This window comes from Lipotes vexillifer, unplaced genomic scaffold (assembly GCF_000442215.2).
Source record: "Lipotes vexillifer unplaced genomic scaffold, Lipotes_vexillifer_v1.1 scaffold70, whole genome shotgun sequence".
Classification (NCBI taxonomy): domain Eukaryota; kingdom Metazoa; phylum Chordata; class Mammalia; order Artiodactyla; family Lipotidae; genus Lipotes; species Lipotes vexillifer.
Genome location: NW_006789896.1, coordinates 1,034,853 through 1,055,419, shown reverse-complemented (window position 1 = coordinate 1,055,419; position 20,567 = coordinate 1,034,853). Strand labels below are relative to the sequence as shown.

General features: G+C 44.9%; 1 protein-coding gene across 1 annotated transcript in view; it reads right to left on the bottom strand.

Annotated features, from left to right (window-relative positions):
• WDR59 (WD repeat domain 59) overlaps window positions 1–20,567 on the bottom strand; it is an 89,511-nt gene that overhangs the window by 46,726 nt on the left and 22,218 nt on the right. The window contains exons 4-10 of the mRNA XM_007462941.1: window positions 19,900–19,985; window positions 18,719–18,799; window positions 16,519–16,556; window positions 12,389–12,477; window positions 8,368–8,484; window positions 3,555–3,632; window positions 1,236–1,392 (exon numbers count right to left, since the gene is read on the bottom strand). Coding sequence (XP_007463003.1) covers window positions 1,236–1,392; window positions 3,555–3,632; window positions 8,368–8,484; window positions 12,389–12,477; window positions 16,519–16,556; window positions 18,719–18,799; window positions 19,900–19,985 — 646 coding nt within the window. The remainder of the gene's footprint in view (window positions 1–1,235; window positions 1,393–3,554; window positions 3,633–8,367; window positions 8,485–12,388; window positions 12,478–16,518; window positions 16,557–18,718; window positions 18,800–19,899; window positions 19,986–20,567) is intronic.

The following is a 20,567-nucleotide window of genomic DNA, read 5'->3' as shown; positions in this document are numbered from 1 at the left end:
CTGCGTGCCGCAACTAAGACCCAATGCAGCCAAATAAATGAAGAAATATTTTTAAATAAATAAAAATTTAAAAAAAAAAACAAAAAAACTATCCTAGAAGAGGCTTGTGAAGGTCACAAAAGAGCTGGGATAAGATGACTGCTCTAAACCCAGGTCCACCAGAGACCTCTTCTGGACTCTGGACAAGTCACACCACTCCACTGCCCAGTTTTCCTTTTGTCGTATGGAAAGACCATGAAATACACTTCTGGTCTGGAAAACATTTAGAGAGTGTGGCAATAAGATCTCAAGACAAGGGAGGTTGAAACTAAGTTTGCATGGTGAGTTGGTGGAGAAACTGAGGCTGAGGGCTTCCTAATCCCCCTTATACTTATGATGCATGAATGAGGGCTAGCTAGATTAAGATGCAATAACAAACAGCCTCAAATCTCAGTGGCTTAATGCAAGGCTCTCCTGCTCTCTCTACATCTTCACCTCACCCCCACCCTGGTGGGAGCAGCACCACATGGAGTTTCTCCAGGTACCTCGGAAGAAGCAGAGAGGGTAAATAATTGCACACTGGTTGTTACCACTTCAACCCAAAAGAGACTGCATCACTTTTGTTCATGTTTCAAGATCCAAGCAGGTCACGCAGTCAAACCTATCTTCAAGGGGTTGGGAGGTGAAATACCACTTTGTGTTTGTGAAGAGAACTGGGAATACATGGTAGGTGGTACTGACGATGACCTTGCATCTCCCTCATCAATAGAGGGGGAAGGGAGAATTCCTTGGCAGTCCAGTGGTTAGGACTCTACGCTCTCATTGCCAAGGGCACGGGTTTGATCCCTGATGGGGAAGCTAAAATACCACAAGCCGCACGTTGCAGCCAAAACAAAACGAAACAAATAAACAAAAACGGGGTGGGGGGCGGAAGGAGCAAGTGCCAGGGATTTCTGATCGTGCGATGACCCCAGAGTTTTTCAGCTCTAGAAATGATCCAACAGCAAGGACCTCTCCAGATCCCTTCCACACAGGAGAGAGACTACACAGAACACAAGAGGATGGACTTGGGGGGAAGAAGCACAGCCACACACTCTATCATCCACCTACGATTAAAGGGGGAGGTTCCCTGACTCCCGCTCCTAAGCCAGCCCTGTTCCTGCATCCTCCCCTCCGATCACGTGGCCCACCCGGATGGGAGCTGCTGGTGAGCAGGGCTCAGGAGGAAATCAGTTGGCGGTCTCCCTCCCACCCACCTTCCTTCTGTTTCCTCCACTGGAATTCCAGCACCACATCATCATGGCCTACGAAGGTATGGACCGGTGTGTTCAAGTCAAAGACATTCCACAAGAGCAGGCTGTTCTCCCTCCGCAGCTGGGGAACCATCACGGTCACCAATCCGTTGCTGAAAGGCTGTGGCAAAAGAGGGAAAAGCAGGCATTGTTCCAGGGAGAATCCGCTGAGTCTTGAGTTACCCACGTTGGAATTCTCGCCTAATTAAAATAAACTGGATGATGGGAGGCCCCAACCCATCTGGGGAACATTTTTCCAAATACCGTCAGTTGACCATCACATCTACTTTTCATTTGCTTTCCTTTTTTTTTTCTTTGCTGATGGAAGGGACCACAGCAAGTAAAAAATAAAGCTAAGACAAATACTTGGAGAAGAACGTTTTTTAATGTAAAATAAGCAAATGGCTCTAGGGGTTGCACACGGGAACACCCCGGCTCCTCTCCACGAGTTCCCTCTGAGAGGTATCAAGTACATTCCCAGAATGAGTGTGCAAAGCACACGGAGGGTAACCCCAGACAGCAAACAAACCCTGCCATGTAGAAATGCACCAGAAGCACACCATCCACGTGAAGCAGCACCTTCCCACTGCCCCCAAGACCACAGCTTTGAAAAGGAAAACCTTCCAATTTCAGGACTGACACTTTCCACTTATAAACACCCAATCTGCGAGGTAGCTAAGGGGCTCATTTGGTTGACAGGCAGACTCTGTTCTTTAAGGAATTAAGCCAAAGCCACCTAAGAGCACATTTATTTTCTCCTGCCCTCTTGGCAGCACTCCTGAGCTTTCCTGTTTGTTTTTTAAAGCAAACATATTAATCCAGAAAAGTATTTCAATTCACAAGAGCAAAGCCTGACTTCCTCCCAAGTGCTCCCAGATGCGAAGGCCAAGTAATACCCCAATTCTCTTCTTTACTCCATGACGCAGCAGGCGGCAGCCTAATGCATAAAGATACCTTCATTCATCCCTGCGCTCCCTTTCAAGTTGACACTGAAGGAAATATATTATCTCTAATCAATTATCAATCTGGCAACAAAGTTGGAAGGTCGGTAATAGCCTATCCACTATACTTGTAGCATTTTGTGGTTTATACAGCATTTTCATACATGTTTTTTTTCCAAAGGGAAAACATATTGTACAGGTACTAAATGCCACCAAATTGGACACTTGAAAATAAGGAATTTTATCACAATTTTAAAAAAGAGCAAGGCATATTAAACACTATTATTCATGTTTGACACAGGAGGAAACTATTACTCAAAAAACACAGGTGGCTTGCCCAAGGCCACACAAGTATTAAATGGCTCATTACAGCATTATTCACAATAGCCAAGATATAGAAACAACCTACATGTCCGTTAATGGATGAATGAATAAAGAAGATGTGGTACATATACAATGGAATATTATTCAGCGACAAGAAACAAGGAAACCCTGCCATTTGTCACAATATGGATGGACCTTGAGGGCATTATGGTAAGTGAAATAAGTCAGACAAAGATAAATACTGTATGATATCATTTATACGTGGAATCTAAAAAGCTGAACTCATAGAAACAGAGTAGAACGGTGGTTACCAGGGGTTTGGGGTGGGAGAAACAGGGAGATGCTGGTCAAAGGGTACAAACTTCTAGTTATAAGATGAATAAGCTCTGGAGATCTAATGTACAGCGTGTGATTATGGTTAATAGCACCATATGATATACTCGAGAGTTAAAAGAGAGTAGATCTTAAATGTTCTCATTGCAGAAAAGAGATGGTAATTATGTGACGATGGAAGTGTTAACAAATGCTACAGTGGTAACTGTTTGGCAATATGTAAGTGTAACATATCAACATGTTGTATACCTTGAACTTATGCCATGTTATATGTCAATTATATCTCAGTAAAGCTGGAGAAAAAAATTAAATGGCATTGCCAAGCCCTAAACCAAGGTCTTCTGAATCTAAAGCCAGAGTTCTTTCCACCACGATCCACTGACCTCCAGCCTCTCAACCCTCCAGCTTACCCTCTTCCCCTCCCTTACTGACCACCTTCACACTGCCCAGCTCCCCAGCCCAGCTAGTCTAGCACTTCTAGTATAGAGTCTCACCCAACGACCCAAGGGCAAATTTTTAAATAGATAACAGCTTTTATGCCGTCATTACCACCTTTGTCCCACTTCTAAACCAAGACAGAAGGAGAAAACTGTCTCACAAAAAAATAAGAGGAAATGTCCCTGGCCCCTTCTGTCCAAAACACCTAGATAATGTTTCTGAGCAAGAGGTAGGGCATCTCACTCACAGTGTATCGGGCCTTCCAGACAGGCACCTGGCAAGGGAGAATATTGAGGTATTTCCGAGGCTGGCGGTAATCCCAGAACTGGAAGAAAGAAAGCAGTATAATTTGTGAAATAAATGCCATTAAAAAAACCCAAAAAACTCAACTATCAAAATAAGCATAGCCGGGACTTCCCTGGTGGTCCAGTGGTTAAGAATCCTCCTTCCAATGCAGGGGATGCGGGTTCAATCCCTGGTCAGAGAACTAAGATCCCACATGCCGCAGGGCAACTAAGCCTGTGTGCCACAACTAGAGAGCCCACACACCACAACTACTGAGCCCACGTGCCACAACTAGACAGAAGCCCATGAACCACAAAGATCCCCCATGACTCAACAAAGATCCCGCGTGCCACAACTAAGACCCAATGCAGCCAAATAAATAAATAAATATTTTTAAAAAAAACAGAAAAGAAATAAGCATAGCCTTCAAACTCCATGCTTTCTGTCCTCTAAGTGCACTTGAGTCAGCCCCCATTGCCATGCTCCTGTGACAGAGACACACAGGAAATGCCCCTTTCACACTTAGAAACATTATAGGAGAAACAAAGACTTCTGTGAACACATGAGGATCACTTCTTGAGGCAGATCACTGCCAGCCTGCCTATTAAACTACCTTCATAGTTGAAAGGTACAAGTGACAACTTTTCATCCTGTATCACTTCACACCACATAGAGTAATTTAACTACTAAGTTAACTACCGCTATTGCTAGTAGTTAAAAATGTACTGGCCGCTGACTGCATTTCAGACAGATGTTTAGAGCTTTAAGAGTTTCATCCCATCTAATCCTTACAACAATCATACAGTGGGTGTTATGAATCTCTTTTTCAAGGGTGGAAGCTAAATTACTAAACGATGTAACTTGTCAAGGCCACGCAGCAAAAAGGTCACTGCGACTATCTGGGGCCCAACCACTCACGTCCACTCTTCCAACCACTCCAACATGGAAGGTGCAGGGAACACACAGGTGAGCCAGACAAAAACTGAGCCTTAGAGACGTCTATGCTTTTAACAGAAAAACAAACAAACTTAGAGCTCAAGCATTTGCCATGAAAGCAGGAAATGGCAGAGCACCAAAGGCAGGAGGGCCAAGAATGAAACTCTGAACTATCAGGTATTAAGGAACTATTGTCAAAAACAGGTGACAGGGGCTTGTCTGGTGGCGCAGTGGTTGAGAGCCTGCCTGCCGATGCAGGGGACACGGGTTCGTGCCCCGGTCCGGGAAGATCCCACATGCCGCGGAGCGGCTGGGCCCGTGAGCCATGGCCGCTGAGCCTGTGCGTCTGGAGCCTGTGCTCCACAACGGGAGAGGCCACAACAGTGAGAGGCCTGCGTACCGCAAAAAAAAAACAACAGGTGACAGGAGGGGCCTCCCATGGTGGTCCACTGGAGGGGGCACGGGTTCATTCCCTGGTTGGGGAACTAATATCCCGCATGCCATGCAGCACAGACAAAAAAAAAAAAAAAGGTGAGAGGAGCCACTCCAGAGAACAGTTTGGCAGTTTCTTAAAAAGTTAAACACACACCCACCATGTGACCCAGCAATCCCATTCTTATATGTTGGTCCTAGAAAACTGAAAAGTTCTGTTCACAGAAAAAAATCAATACACGAATGTTTACAGCAGCTCTATTCACAATTACCAAAAACTGGAAACAGCCCAAATGTCCTTCCACAGGTCAAGAGATAATAAATTGTAGTATATCCATATAGTGGATTACTACTCAGCAATAAAAAGTATATGAACTACTGATTCTTAAAACGACTTGGGGGAATCTTAAAGGCATTATGCTGAGTGAAAGAAGCCAACCTCAAAAAGTTACATTCTGCATGATTCCATTTAAATGACATTCTCATAAAGACAAAACTACGGTGATGGAGAACAGATCAGTGGTTGCCAGAAGTTACGGGCTGGGGAGGGTGGAACTATACAGGTATAGCATGAGGCAATTCTTGTTTCTTCTGACAATTCTTTTTTGCCGAATTCAAGTCCCATATTCAACATAATAAAATTGTTAAGATGTCATTTCCATCTAAACTGCTTTTGGGTTTCCCAGACAGCCACGGGGTAAACTATGACTTACTCCCTCAATTTATAAAAGAAGGAAAACTAGAAATAATTAGGTATGCTTGGCATTCTCCATATTTTCAATTAGCCCAACACTTTGTAAACGCTTTCCTGTTACCAGGTCCACCCTATGCGAAAAACTAGCAAATAAAAGAGAAGTTCAACCTCCCTCCCTGGGTTGATTATATACAAGTAAAATATTATTACTCTGAATGCACGTCAGCAATAGTTTACTTTTCAGGTTGGACAAAAGTATATTCACGTTCATTTACAAAGACCGGCATGATAACTACTAATAAAATTAATCCTTTTAAAAAAAGATTTTGCTTCTAGATTTATATATGCTCATCAATTGGTGACAGTTATGTCAGATAATTTATGGGATAAATAGAGGATCCTGGAAAAAGTCCTTACTGTTCATAAAAAGCTCTTATTGGGCTTCCCTGGTGGCGCAGTGGTTGAGAGTCCACCTGCCGATGCAGGCGACGTGGGTTCGTGCCCCGGTCCGGGAAGATCCCACATGCCGTGGAGTGGCTGGGCCCATGAGCCATGGCCGCTGAGCCTGCACGTCCGGAGCCTGTGCTCCGCAACGGGAGAGGCCACAACAGTGAGAGGCCCGTGTACCGCAAAAAAAAAAAAAAAAAAAAAAAAGCTCTTATTCTCAAGGCCATCATTGATGGGGTCTTATGAAATGATTACATTATAGTTGAATGGAGGACTTCAGTCTATTTCAATGTGATAAAGTTGGTTATTATAATAAGTTAACCAGAGCCATGCTGCCTCCTATCCATAGGTAACTTCTGCTTTCCTCTTACTATTGCCAAAGGCCTCTGCTCCAAGCTAGGGATCAAAAAGAAATTTTTCTGAAGAAATGTCAGAAGACCCTCGGTCAAGAACCAGGTTCCTGACTGCTGACATCACAGGGAACAGCCTCTGGGTACAGGTTTCTCAATATGGCTCCCCTTAAACCATGAACATGTCAGAATGGACAAGGGAACTGGGTCTGGATTTCCAGGACTCAGTCTGGAAGATGGCAATTTTGTAAAATAGCCTGCTTACCCCAAGATAAGGAAAAAAACAATTGGCTATCCAAACTGACATGAACTAATTTCATTGCAGTTCATGTTCTATTTTTAATGGCCATAGAAGAAAAATCCTTTTCTTTCTTCTTGATCTAGCTCTAACCCTCAATTCAACAGTTTTACAGTTTACAATCTACAAAGTGAAGTGAAACTCATTCAACGGTATCTTGTTCCAGCAGACCCCTTGGAATTCACAAAAGACAAATAGAATAAAAATTATTGTTATAAATTATAAGCTAATAAATTGTCAGATAAACTAAAGAAAATGATTATGTAGGAAAAAATGGCAATGCATTGAGGCTTATCAACCAATTACTAAAAACAATGGTTGACTATTGTAAGTGCCTCTAAATTGCTTCACTTTTTACAATTATGTTATTTGTATATGTTCAATAAAAACTGTCTTCCTACCAGGGTATAGTGGAATAAATCAAATACCATGCCAAAAATCTCATTACATTCATAAGCTAAGCCCACTAGTAAGGAATAAGACTGTGTTTCACATGTGGAAACTGGCCTGTTATCTGCTTTATTACCTATGAAATCCGAGCCTCAAGGGTAGTAAAGTTGTCAGTGAATATTGACAAACTTGGGGACCTCAAAGAAAGAGAAGGAGGTGAATCGGATGATTTCTGGTTCCTGAAGTTGGGAAACAAGCTGATGGGGTATGGGGACAAACACTTAAATCCAAAACAAACAAACAAACAAACAGAAAAACCACTGTTGGCACATAAGAACAAATTACAACCCCAGGGGATTTACAAACCTCCAGAGAGAAGTTAGATTTTAAGCCTGAGTGTACGATTCTAGCTTTGCTAACCATACCAAAAAGACGTACATGCCTGTGTAAATAAAACAAAGCATTAAATTGCTGAAGCTGAATCCTAAAGTTGCTAAGCAAATTTCTGTGGTTAAATCTCTGTCCTTCCAGGCAGAGACCTGATCATATGCAGGAACTGTGGGGCACAGCTAACTCTGTGCCCTGCATCCTTTTGAACAAGGGTGCATATCACATCCCACAGTCAGAGAGGATAAACAAACAAGAAACACTGAGAGAAACCAAAAATAATAGGGTCACCGACATACATAAATTCTTGCGCATCTCCTGTAAGTTAGAGAATCTCTAATAAAACAACTCCAACTCTACCTGTGAAATGCTGATGATCGAAGACGTCCTAACTTGTGCAGATGTGATAATCACGTGAGAAAATCACTCTTTTTCCACCCCAGACTAATGGTAAACTTGGTAACTTTAATGACCATGTGGGCTTTTCTCCTTTGTTTATCTGTTGTGTTTTTATTTTGATGAGCCAGTCCTGAAATGGGACTTCCTGACAACTTCTTGGCAAGTAAACTTCTTTTCCTTTCTAGATGTTTTTGCCTCTGACTTCCTTTCACAAAGAGAAAGAAAAGCCTCTAAACAAATGCCAGGAGCCATATCAGATACGTGCTACTACATCACTCCCGCTGGACCACACAACCAGGTGTACTTGCCCAGCTCCCCAAAAAGCACATGCACCCCTGAAACACGCGCCATGCTGACTTACTGCAAATTTCCTTCTGAAGTGCTGACACACCCCTGATGCCTCCCAAACATGCCCCCCAACTGCCCTGGGGGAGCCGCTCACCTTGACAGAGTTGTCTTGACTGGAGGTAGCAAGAATGTGCTCGCTGTCTGGGTGCCAGTCCAAGCCGTGGATTTTGGAGAGGTGGGCTGCGAGATATTCCACTGCTGTGCTGGGTTTCTGAAACAGGATCAGCAACGAGAGTTGTCACTTCAGAAGGAACTCATAGTGTCCACCATGTAACAGTCTGCTGGGTGCCGAGTGGGAATACAAAAATACTCCCAGAGGAATTCCCTGGCGGTCCAGTGGTTAGGGCTCCACGCTTCCACTGGAGGGGGGCACAGGTCTGATCCCTGGTCAGGACACTAAGATCCTGCATGCCGCACGGCACAGCCAAAACAACAACAAAAAACTCCCAGAGACCATCTCTGTTCTTAAGAAATTCCACTTTGTTGGGGTTTTTTTGCGGTACGCGGGCCTCTCACTGTTGTGGCCTCTCCCGTTGCAGAGCACAGGTTCCGGACGCGCAGGCTCAGCGGCCATGGCTCACGGGCACAGCCGCTCCACGGCATGTGGGATCTTCCCGGACCGGGGCAAGAACCTGTATCCCCTGCATCGGCAGGCGGACTCTCAACCACTGCGCCACCAGGGAAGCCCTCCATTTGTTTTGTTGAAAACAAATGACAGAAGACTTCTCCAGCTCTCCTTCATGCATGCTCTGAATACGGGCCTGTGAGCCTAATCTACTTCCGCTCTGGCTCCAGGTACGGCCTTAATGAAGGACACAAGGTAACGGATGCTTTTCTCCTTTGGTACCGTGGTCTGCAATTCCTGCTCCCCTTCTTCACAATCACCCACAAAGAGGGGCTGTGACATCTAAACAGACCCAACCCCATCCTGGGGGTAAAACCACTAATCTTTTTCTTTCTAATTGAAGTGCAATTGATGTACAATATTGTATGTTACAGGTGTACAATATAGTGCGTCACAATTTTTAAAGGTTATACTCCATTTATAGTTATTATAAAATATTGGCTTTATTTCCCGTGTTGTACAATGCAACACAACATTGTTGCTTATTTTGTACATAATAGTTTGTCCCGCATAATCCCCCACCCCTATAGTGCCCCTCCCCCCTTCCTCTCCCACTGGTAACCACTAGTTTGTTCTCTATGTCGGAAAACCACCAATCTTAAAATGATCAAGCCCTAAGACCTCAAAAAGAGAATGAACACACATCACAAAAGAAAACAATACATGACTAATAAGCATATATAAAACAAATTCAGAAGGAAACCTCAGAAATATATTCATACATTAAAACATTAAAAGATTGTTTTTAGCAATCAAGTTAGAAGATACTTGTAGATAATATTCAATGCAGTGAGGCTGCATTTGTCACTGGTGGTGTACATATAAAATAGTATAACCTGGGCTTCCCTGGTGGCACAGTGGTTGAGAGTCTGCCTGCCGATGCAGGGGACACGGGTTCGTGCCCCGGTCCGGGAAGATCCCACATGCCGCAGAGCGGCTGGGCCCGTGAGCCATGGCCGCTGAGCCTGCGCGTCCAGAGCCTGTGCTCTGCAACGGGAGAGGCCACAACAGTGAGAGGCCCGCGTACCGCAAAAAAAAAAAAAATAGTATAACCTGTTCGGGGAAAAAACTGGACAATTTTTATCAACAGACTTAAAATTCTTCCTTTCTTAAGGGAATATCCTAATTCACAAAAAGCTTTAGGTACCAAAGATGTTCATCTTGGTGTTATTTGGAACACCTAGAAAACCAGAAACAACATGAATAATAAGTGGGGAATAATTAAATGTTAGAACCAATTATTGTACAGCTATCTGATACAATATGATGTAGCCACTAAAAGTTAAACTTAGAGCTTATAACACAGGGGAAATGCATTTGTTGTAATGTTAAATGAAAAAAGTATGCATAACTATGCATATGATATGATAAACCATGTTTTTAAAAAAAGCATAAGAAAAGAAAACACCAAAATATTAGCATTTGTCTCTGGGGAAGGACTATAAATGATTTTTATTTTCTCTTTTATATTTTCAACAAAGAGCATGTGTTACTTTCTGTAATCAGCACTGGTCTATTAGGTTAAGAGTGCAATCTCCAGAACCAGCCTCCCTGAATTTAAATCCTGGCAACAAACTGTGCCTCAGTTTACTCAGCTGTAGAATGGGGTAATAATATTACCTACTTTAAAGGTTAGTTATAAAGAGAAATGAATCAATGCACATAAAGTTCTTAGAACAATGCCTGTGCATAATAAACATTTAGAAATACTAGTATTACCAGTCACTCACGAATTTGAGTGAAAATCCAACATTACCACTGATACTGCACTTTTTTAAGTCTGTGATGCTTGCTGCCAATAGTCCTGCTTTGATACTAGAAAGTGCCAGAGAAGTGAAATTACAACCAACAAGCTTTACAATCCACATGAACAGAAGTCCTAAGTATTAATAGCCAAGAAAAAGTTAAAGCTCTTTAAACAAAATAGATAAAAGGCTCGCTAAGGGAAGTCAGGGTTATGAGTAGACCAGTCAGAAGGTTAGAAAGAAACAGTTCAGCAGTATATTTCTACAAGATAAGGAACACAGCTACTGTTTTGGAAAACAGGTCCTGACCGAGTTCATGGCTAAATACCCAATTGTTTATTTTGCCTATGGCTCTGAAAACAGTCTAAAGCAAATACACAAGTACAACAAATTAACCAAACATTTTAGTTAAACAATTTACTATATTTAAATGCTATACCAGTGACAAATATGAATAAAACCAATTGCCAATTGAAGAAATAAAGATGGATGAAGAATGACTATTACCAGACTGGACTAAAGGGACAGAGATAAAACTAACATATAGAAGATGCACCATCCATCCTTTCCTTATAAAATCACCTTGTCACCTAAGAGCCACCTAAAGCGAGGGCTTCGGCCAGCACACCCCTTTCCCAGCAGGTCTTGGCACCCAATCCAGCAGCCTCCCAATCTCTGCTTCACTTCCCTCTCCTCTCCAACTGTATGACTTTATTCCCTGCTGGAAGGGAAAGGGAGCAGGGCAGCCGGAAGCAAGGCTGAGACTTTACAGTCAGCATCCCAGTTGGGACAGTTCCTGAACAAGTTCCAGGAAAACTAACAGTACGTCCTCCCCACGAAGGCAGGTTTCACAGAGCAGGAAGCAGAATTTACACCCCAGATCTTACAGAAGTCGACCACGCTCTGCATTCTTACCCAATCGTCTGGCAGTTAGTTATGGAAGAGGCCCTTTCCCTGCATCACTGTTCTCACTGATGCCAACATATCAAACTTCCAGACTTGCCATTACAGTAGCAGCCCAGAACCCTGCAACTCTTTCATGCCTCTCAGGTCCATGGGCTAATGCAGGGAGAACGTACGCACTGCAGGCTCATTTGAGGCACAGCTAGACTTCCAAGGGAAGATTTGAGCATACCAAGTATCCTGCCTCAGTGATTTAATTCTAGATGGTATAATGTCCTAGAACAATGAGTTTTCACTTTGCAATCTGGGGCAGGAATATGAAGCCTGCTGACCATTCTAGAACAGTGTCTGGTCCCCCAGGCTTGACCCCCTCAGGGACACACACACTATTATCATCTTTATTCTAAAGAAAAGAAAACTGAGGCTTGGAAAAGTCTGTGGCTCACCTGATATCATAATCAGGAGGCAGCAAAATGGGACGCTAGCTAAGGTCAGGCCAAGTTCATTTTCTTTTTTTTTTTTTTGGCCGCAGCACGCAGCTTGCGGGATCTTAGTTCCCTGACCGGGGATTGAATCTGTGTCCCCTGCAGTGCAAGCTCAGAGTCCTAACTGCTGGACCGCCAGGGAATTCCCCAAGTTCATTTTCTTAACCACTGATCATAATGTCTCACTCCCTTATCTTCCATCAACACCAGTCTGATAGGGAAGCAAACGTCATCTGGTACTAGGATCTTAACATGGCAATTAACCAGGCTGCACAGGGTACCCTGGTCTCTCAAAACAAGTCCTGCTATTCACAGCATCCTCTTCATATCCTCTCAGAGGGGAAAAAGATTACTTACCCGCTTGTCCCATATCCGTACATCCCCGTCATGACTGGTGGCAAGGCAATTAGCGTTTTTTTTATTCCATTTGACCTGTGAGGCCCCCGCTGCAAAGAAAAATCAGGGGAGGAAAGCTGTTGCCCTCAACGCCTTCAGTACCAGAGTGGAGCTTATCCAGGGGAGCTGGATAATGAGCTCCGGATGAGTAAGAACAGAACTCTTCAAGCTTCTATGACTGCATCAGCTCCAGCAATAAGGAGAAAATGAAGCCAAAGAATAAATGAATTAACACATGGGAACAGGATCAGAGTCACCTAATTGAGGAAATAATCTCACTAAGGAGAAAAAAAAAAACCTTCAGGTTACCTCCGAGCAGAATCAGCAGGGAAATACAGTTTCTTACAGAGCGGCGGCTCAGCCCGGCTCTGCTGGCTGGTAACTGACACATCACACAACCTGGCCCTTAATCCTCTCGGACACCAAGCTTGCGCTCCCAATCAGAAGAGCCTCAGCTCAAAGCCTGCTCCTTCCCACACTGGTTTTTTTGGTTTCGTTTCTGGGGGAGGGAGCGTCTTGGAAAAACACAGCCTCCAGATGAGGCTCAGCTGAAGAATAAGCCCCAGTGTGGCCCAATTCTGCCCTCAGAAAATTATGTGCACCCCACGCCCACTCTCATCTCCCCATCAGCGAGCGGTTACACGTGGCCCTGCGTGGAGACAGGGAAAGGGAACACTCCTGGCACCGTGTGAACTCAGTCCTCTGCCAGAACACAGAGGTAACAACAATGGGGACAAAAGAGCTACATAAGAGAGGCATACTGGAAGATGCCAGAAGGGGCTGAGACAGGTGGAAAATTGGGACATAGCAGCACTTCCAACTGACTCAAAATAATCACGATGATTATGTTAAACCAGAATCACATGATGACTCTCCTTGCACCTCTTCTTGTTCTTTGCTCAGACAACATATGACATTTCTGCTTTGACACCCTCTCCTTTTGGGTGGGTGTTTATTACTTGGGGACACCGCAGTGGATCCAGGACTTTGGAGAGCAACCTGACCCAAGAATCCGCAGAGTATGAGACAGAAAGCAAGGACTTAGAACCTAACAGGAAACAGTAAGGCCCAGACCTTATCCTTGCTTGGTTTTGGTGAGGGTATTTGTTTGCTTATTTGTTTTTTTGTTGTGTTTTTTTTTCCTTGAGACACAGGGCACCTTACGTCACCTAAGAACGAATGATGGAGACCCTGAAGTTGGAGGATGGTCTCCTATTACTTAGGAGACCCAGTTTCTTTGCAAGAAATGATATCAGCTAGAGGAGAAAGTGTGTAAAAAAAGACTGCTCCAGGGTCCCTGGTGGCGCAGTGGTTAAGAATCTGCCTGCCAATGCAGGGGACACAGGTTCAAGGTCCAGTCCAGGAAGATCCCACGTGCCACGGAGCAACTGGGCCCATGTGCCACAACTACTGAGCCTGCACGCCACAACTACTGAAGCCCACACGCCTGGAGCCCGTGCTCTGCAACAAAGAAAAGCCACCGCAATAAGAAGCCTGCACACAGCAACGAAGAGTAGCCCCCGCTCACTGCAACTAGAGAAAGCCTGCGCACAGCAACAAAGAGTAGCCCCCGCTCACTGCAACTAAAGAAAGCCTGCACACAGCAACAAAGACCCAACGCAGCCAGAAATAAATAAATAAATTTATTAAAAAAAAAATACTGCTCCATCTCCACGTGACCGAGTTACCAAAGAATTCAACAACACAGGAAAAAAATTTTTCTCTATGTCTTTGATGTTGTGTCTAAATGAGATGATAGATGTTCACTCAATTTACTGTGGTCATCATTTCATCATGTACGTAAGTCAAATCATTATGCTGTACACAAACTTATACAGTGCTGTGTGTCAATTATATCTCAATAAAACCGGAAGAAAAGGAAAAGAAAAGAAAAACAAGTTCCAAGAAAATATGCCTTTCCCAGTAGGTGGTCCATCAGAACATGAAGCCTCCCAGAGGATTCTGGGAAGGCCCTAATTCAACGTGTTTTACTAGGATTGTGACACCAGGGTCAAACGGAGACCTCCCAGACCATAGGAGCTCTCAGAAACAGAGAACGCTGTGGAGCACACACAGACATGCTCTTACTGACCCCCTACCCCAAGGTATAAACAATGTGCTCATAGAGAGATGAGAACCACAGGCTCTGGGGAGGCGCAGCACCTGGGCTGCACCTCTCAGGGAATGAGAGCTCTGCCACCACTGAGAGCTCACTGAGGTGCAAAAAAAAAAGAAGTCTCCTACCTCTGTTTTTTCAGAAAGACTCCCAAAAGAAAGAAATTAGAATAATCTTTCTTTTTAGAGGTCCTCTATAAGCCATCTAACTTAGAAGCCTGCAAGTAGAAACAACAAATTCAGGGATGGATGACTGCAGCATTCACAGACCATTAGTAGTTTCTTTCAGCTATGTGTCCTCTGCAACCACGTCTGTTGGCCATTCTATGCCTCAGGTCATAAATGCCTACAAGTGTGTGTGCACAGGTTGTGAGGGAGGCACCAGCACAACTGTTAAGCACTCAGCACAAGAGACACAGGTGGCTGAGTTCCACATCCATGGAACAAACACTTCCAGAGTATCTCCACAGGACAGGTGCTTAGGCTGACCCTGGTCTGTAGCCCTGAACAAGGCAGATGTGGTCCCTAACTTCACAGAACAAACCAACCAACTGCTTAATACAGTCATGATGTTTAATGCCTTCAAATGATGAGGTGTTGGGGTGCAGGGGGATAAAAAGAAGAATCATGTGATCATTTTGGAGCAAACACCAAATGTGAATTCAAATGATGCAAGAAGATACAAAAAAGCAGGATTTGGGCTTCCCTGGTGGTGCAGTGGTTGGGAGTCCGCCTGCCAATGCAGGGGACACGGGTTCGTGCCCCGGTCCGGGAAGATCCCACATGCCGCGGAGCGGCTGGGCCCGTGAGCCATGGCCGCTGAGCCTGCGCGTCCGGAGCCTGTGCTCCGCAACGGGAGAGGCCACAACAGTGAGAGGCCCGTGTACTGCAAAAAAGGAAAAAAAAAAAAAAAAGCAGGATTTAAGAGATAGATAATATGATCTGTTTTGACCAAGGATGCCAAAATAGAATACTGATGATTGGGCTTCATCATGGTGGGCAAGGTATACCAGTTCTATGCCCAAGTTCAACTCTCAGGAAGTGGTGAGAATACTCTGTAACAGGCCCAATGCAGAACTGAAAAAATAGTCAAATCCCAACAGAGTGATGAAAACAGGTAGCTCAGAAAGTAATTTCAAAGTTTCAGTATGCCCAGTATGCCCATAAATGATACCACGGGGACACAATCAGTATAATCTAGACTGTGCGGAAACCACAGTTTCTTCAGTAAAGAAACTGCAGGGAAGGAAAAACAAACAAACCAACCAAAAAAGGGAAGGGAGGAGAAACCTACCAATTGAAAGAGATGAGAAATATATCAACCAATTATAAATATGGACTTTATTTGGCTTCTGATTCAAATAATTTGTAAAAAAAGAACAAAAAACAAAACTACTGAGACTACTGGGGAAATTTGAATACTGCTTAAATATCTGATGACATTAAAGAGCTACTGTTAATATTTTTAGGTATGCTAATGGTATTGTGGTTATGTTTTTTTTAAAAGGATTCTTCTCTTATTAAAAATACTTACTGAAATATTTGTTGATGAAATGATATGACACCTGGGATTTGCTTCAAAATAATCCCAAAGGGGATAGGGGTAGGGGTGGGTGGGCTAGTAGGTGAAAGAGGAAAGAAGATTATCTGTTCGTTGACAACGTTCAAGCTGGATGATGAACACAAGGCAATTCATCCTCTTCTAGTTTTATACACTTTTGAAAGTTTCCGCAAGAAAAAGTTTAAAAACAAACCAATGTGGCTCCTGCCCTTGAATTTTGAAATAAGTTCCTGACCACATTCTACAGTCCTGACTCTAACTTCTGAGAGGAGCAGGAGAAGGGCCCTGTGACGCGGACCTTACAGGTCCACGCGACCATAGACAGAGCCCGGGGCATGGGGGACGGGGGGTCAGTGGGAGCGAAGCAGTGGAAGGAAGGGAATGCAGGCCGACGGCGGGGGGGGCGTCCACTCACCTACAGCAGATAGCGCAACGGTCGGCTTCCGTGTATCTCTGAAACATAAGAGTCAGAAGTCAAAAGCCCGTTCACCTGCCCCCATCCACCTGGTGCCTTTCTCCCACTGCTCGCATTTCTTCACTTTCCTTTCAGTGAGTTCTTGGACTTCAGTGGGAATGGGAGGACCTTAAAAAGTAGTGTAAAGAGAAGCCTATCTCCCTCCAGGGAGATGAACTTTCTAAGCCTCTTCAGCTGAGGCTAAGTCTGAATTTCCAATTATACAGTTGTATCCACAGAGAACAAAATACACGACCTGGCGTGGCCTGGGTGACTCTGATGCGGGGGTGGAGGGAGCCAAGGGAACCCCTTCCTGGTGTCATTTCTCCTGTGGAACAACGGGACAGTCATGGAGGCGTAATTCTGCAAGAACCAACAGCACTGCCAAGGTGGACTGGAAAACTACTCTGGATGTTCCCAACAGCCAAGAGGTAGAAGCAACCTAAGTGTCCACAACTGATGAACGGATAAATACACTATTGTCTCTACATACAATGGATTGTTATTAGACCTTAAAAAGGAAAGCAATACTGTAATGAGCTACAACATGGATGCACCCTGAGGATATTATACTAAGTGACGTGAGTCAGTCACAAAAGGACAAACACTGTATGATTCCACTTACACGTGGTACCTAGAGTCATCAAATTCATAGAGACAGAAAGTAGAGTGGTGGCTGCCAGGGACTCAAAGGAGGGGGAAACGGGGAGTTGGTTAATGGGTACAGATTTTCAGTTCTGCAGGATGAAAAAGTTCTGGAGCTTTGTTGCACAACAATGTGAATATACTTAACACTACTGAACCGCACTCTTAAAAATGATTAAGATGGTAAATTTTGCTTTGCGGCTTTTACCACGATTTTATTTTATTTTTTAAACTACTCCTGTATACAATGGGAGACTCAACCATTCACCACGAATGGTCAAAATGACAGAACTGGGCAGCCCCCTAGGGCTAGGAGGGCCAGACAAGGCAAATCTGCAGCCCTGGCTTACCGTTCAGAAGACCTGAGAAGGCAAGTCAGTTCAAGTGTCTTTCAGTCTTTAAATTATGAAAACAACTGTTTCATGTAAATGAGGGACGCTTGCCCCAGAGCTCCCAGGGGGCGGTTTGCTCGTTAAGAGCCCCTCTCTTCCACTTCCCCTGGATTTTCTGCTCCTTCTCCCTCCTCTGGCGCTGCCCTTAGACCTGTCACCTTGGAAGCGCTAACCTGCATGGGATGCAGGTGAAGTCAGCTGTGTGCATCCTTACTCCCTGAGGATCCCTTTCCCTGGTCTGTCTGGTCAGTCAAACCTCAATACCTGGCTTGTCCTCTGCCTACAGTTTACCTTTCAGTGTAAAGCATCACAAAGTCACCGCCATTTGGGAGCAGAGTGGCCTGGCTGGGGAGAGGCCACAGGCCCTCCAGCTAACTGTTACGGGGAAAGGAATCTGCTTTACAAAGAGAAACGGGAATGGATGTTTATTAAGAACTTAGGACGCGCCAGGCCCTGGGCTGGGCGCTCCTCTACTCTTTGCTCCATGGAGAGCTGCTCTACAAGGTGGCTCTCAACCCGCTTTCCAGAGGGGAAGTGAAGCGTCACCAAGAGCAAAGCAGCTGTCCTGGAGCACTGCTCGCTGCAGCACGTGTGTGTCTGTACCCATCAGAATGCCCCCACCGTCATCTGCCACTTCAGGAAACTCCAGCCTGACTTCCAAATGCCAGAACCTGTGGTTCTCTGACAACGGATTTCCCTGGCTGCTGAAGCCCATTTTGCAAACCTCTGTGACAGGCCTGAAGTGCCAGGGAGATGAGGCCCCCAGGGACAGCCTTCAACCAATGACTGACAGTGGATGGCACCCCCGCTTCATCAGCCCTCGGAGGGGAACACCTCTGAGGAGGGAGTGGTACACCAGCCCCTAGTGTTCCCAGTAAGATCAAGCTCCACCTGTTCATGGTGGTACCCAAGTAGATGATGTGCCCTCTCTGTGTGGCCTTCCCGATCCTGTCTCTCTTCCCACCCCCACCAGCAGTTCTGTCCCCTCCTAAACAACGTAACGGCAATGTCTCCTCGTCTCAGGGTCTGCATCTAGGGAAAACCAAATTAAGATACCCGATCTCTAAAACAAAGGTCCCAGATCATCCCACAGCCAAGTGGTTATGCCTCTTAACGGTTCTTACCTGATATCCCAAATGTAGATGTAGGTGTCCACAGAGCTGGTGACCAGGAGATCTGGCTCAAACACTGCCCAGTCCAAGTCACTGGAAACACAAGTAATAAACAGGACAACAATGAAGAGAAAAAATTCAGAGTCCATTTCCAAAGCATTCGCAGATTTCATTTCTAGTGGCTTCAGAAAGTCACTGTTAATGGGCCCCTGAACATGGTTTAGGCTGGGAATCTCCAAAGTTCTTTGGGAAAGAAGACTTAACCAAGCTCTGAAGGAAACTTTCAGGTCCTTCCCTGGTTACCACCTGCTCCCCCAAACCAAAAGAAACGGAGCATTTCGACTTAAAACACATACACACACAAAAGCGCACATACATGCATGTGCGCAAACTAAGACAAAACAAAGAAAAAAACCCCACGTAATTGTTGACATCGTTTTTTTAAATCAGACTCAACCACAGGTACCTTGAGTAAACCCAACATCTTTAAAGCACTGGCAAACTGCCGTGTTGCCTCACAGCTTTCAAGGAGGGCAAGCAGGGCTCTGGTTCTCCCCACCCACATCCTCACTCCTTGAAAGGCACTTGCTACACAAACAGTTAACACAGGCCGGGGGTTCTGGCCTTTCCCATCACCTCCCACGTCAGCTTCACCACTCCCACACTTCCTGCTGCTACTTCTCACAAGAAGTTTTCCCCACCCAGAAAAGGATGGATCCAGGAAGATTCTAGAAGCCAGCTGGAAGGCCACGAGTGGGAAGCAACTGGGCATCTGGGTAATGGACTATGATGCAGGAGCTCCACGTGGTGCCCCACTGTGGCTGGACAGAGAGCAAAGGGCTGGCCCCCAAGGTCTCTGTGCTCTGGGGCACCACCGACCATGAGCTGGGGGATTCTGTGGGCGTAAGTATCTCCCTCCTGCAGCAAACAGCTCTAACCCTTTATTCTGGACCAGGCTGTACCTAAGTGTCTCCTGGGATCAGGGTTAACAGCTACAGGGATGCTGACTCCTAAACACTGGCTATTCCTCGCTGCAAAGACCATCACTTCAGGACTGCTAAGGACACAGCAGCCACCTGGGGCCAATGCAACACAGAGGGTCAAGCCTGGAGGGGGACGGTGTCTTTGTTTCACTTCCCGAGGGACTGTGACAAAGTGAGACAGGCCAGGGAGCAGTGGACGGCTGTGCCTACCTGATGACACGAGTGTGGCCTTGTAAGGTTGTGGCCACTTCCCCACTGCCGTCTTTCCACTTATAAAGGTCGACACGTTGGTTGCTCTGAAAAGAGACAAGGGGAAACCCATCTTGAACAGTTATGGCTGAACTAAGGCTACAGACACACTCGTGAGCACGTGAGCTATGGGTTATGGAGCCGCCCCCAACCATCAGAGGAATAACCTCCCTGCCCTAAGGGTCACACACCCATCTCCCCAGCTGCTGTCACACTCCATGTTCTCAGCTCACCCTTCCCACCATCAAATGCCTAGAGTCCACCTAACACACTTTGAAAAAACACACGCATGAGAAAGAAAACAGAATCACCACTAAAAGGGTGTCCTAGAAGGCAAAATTATAGAAGACTCCTTGAAATATGAACTTCTTTAAGGGTTAAGCAGAAAGACACAGGGAAAATGGGCCATAAGAAACCACAATTACAATAAGGAAAAGGAAGAAAAACAAAGCTTCAATCAAACTACATTTCTCTTAAAGAAACAAGCCAGCAAATGCTCCCTAAATATCATGAGTTCATGAAACACACTGAAAATGGATAAAGATTACTAATAGACTAAATACTATTAGTAGGTTATTTAATAATTTCTGAACTGATTATATATATATATATATATATATATATATATA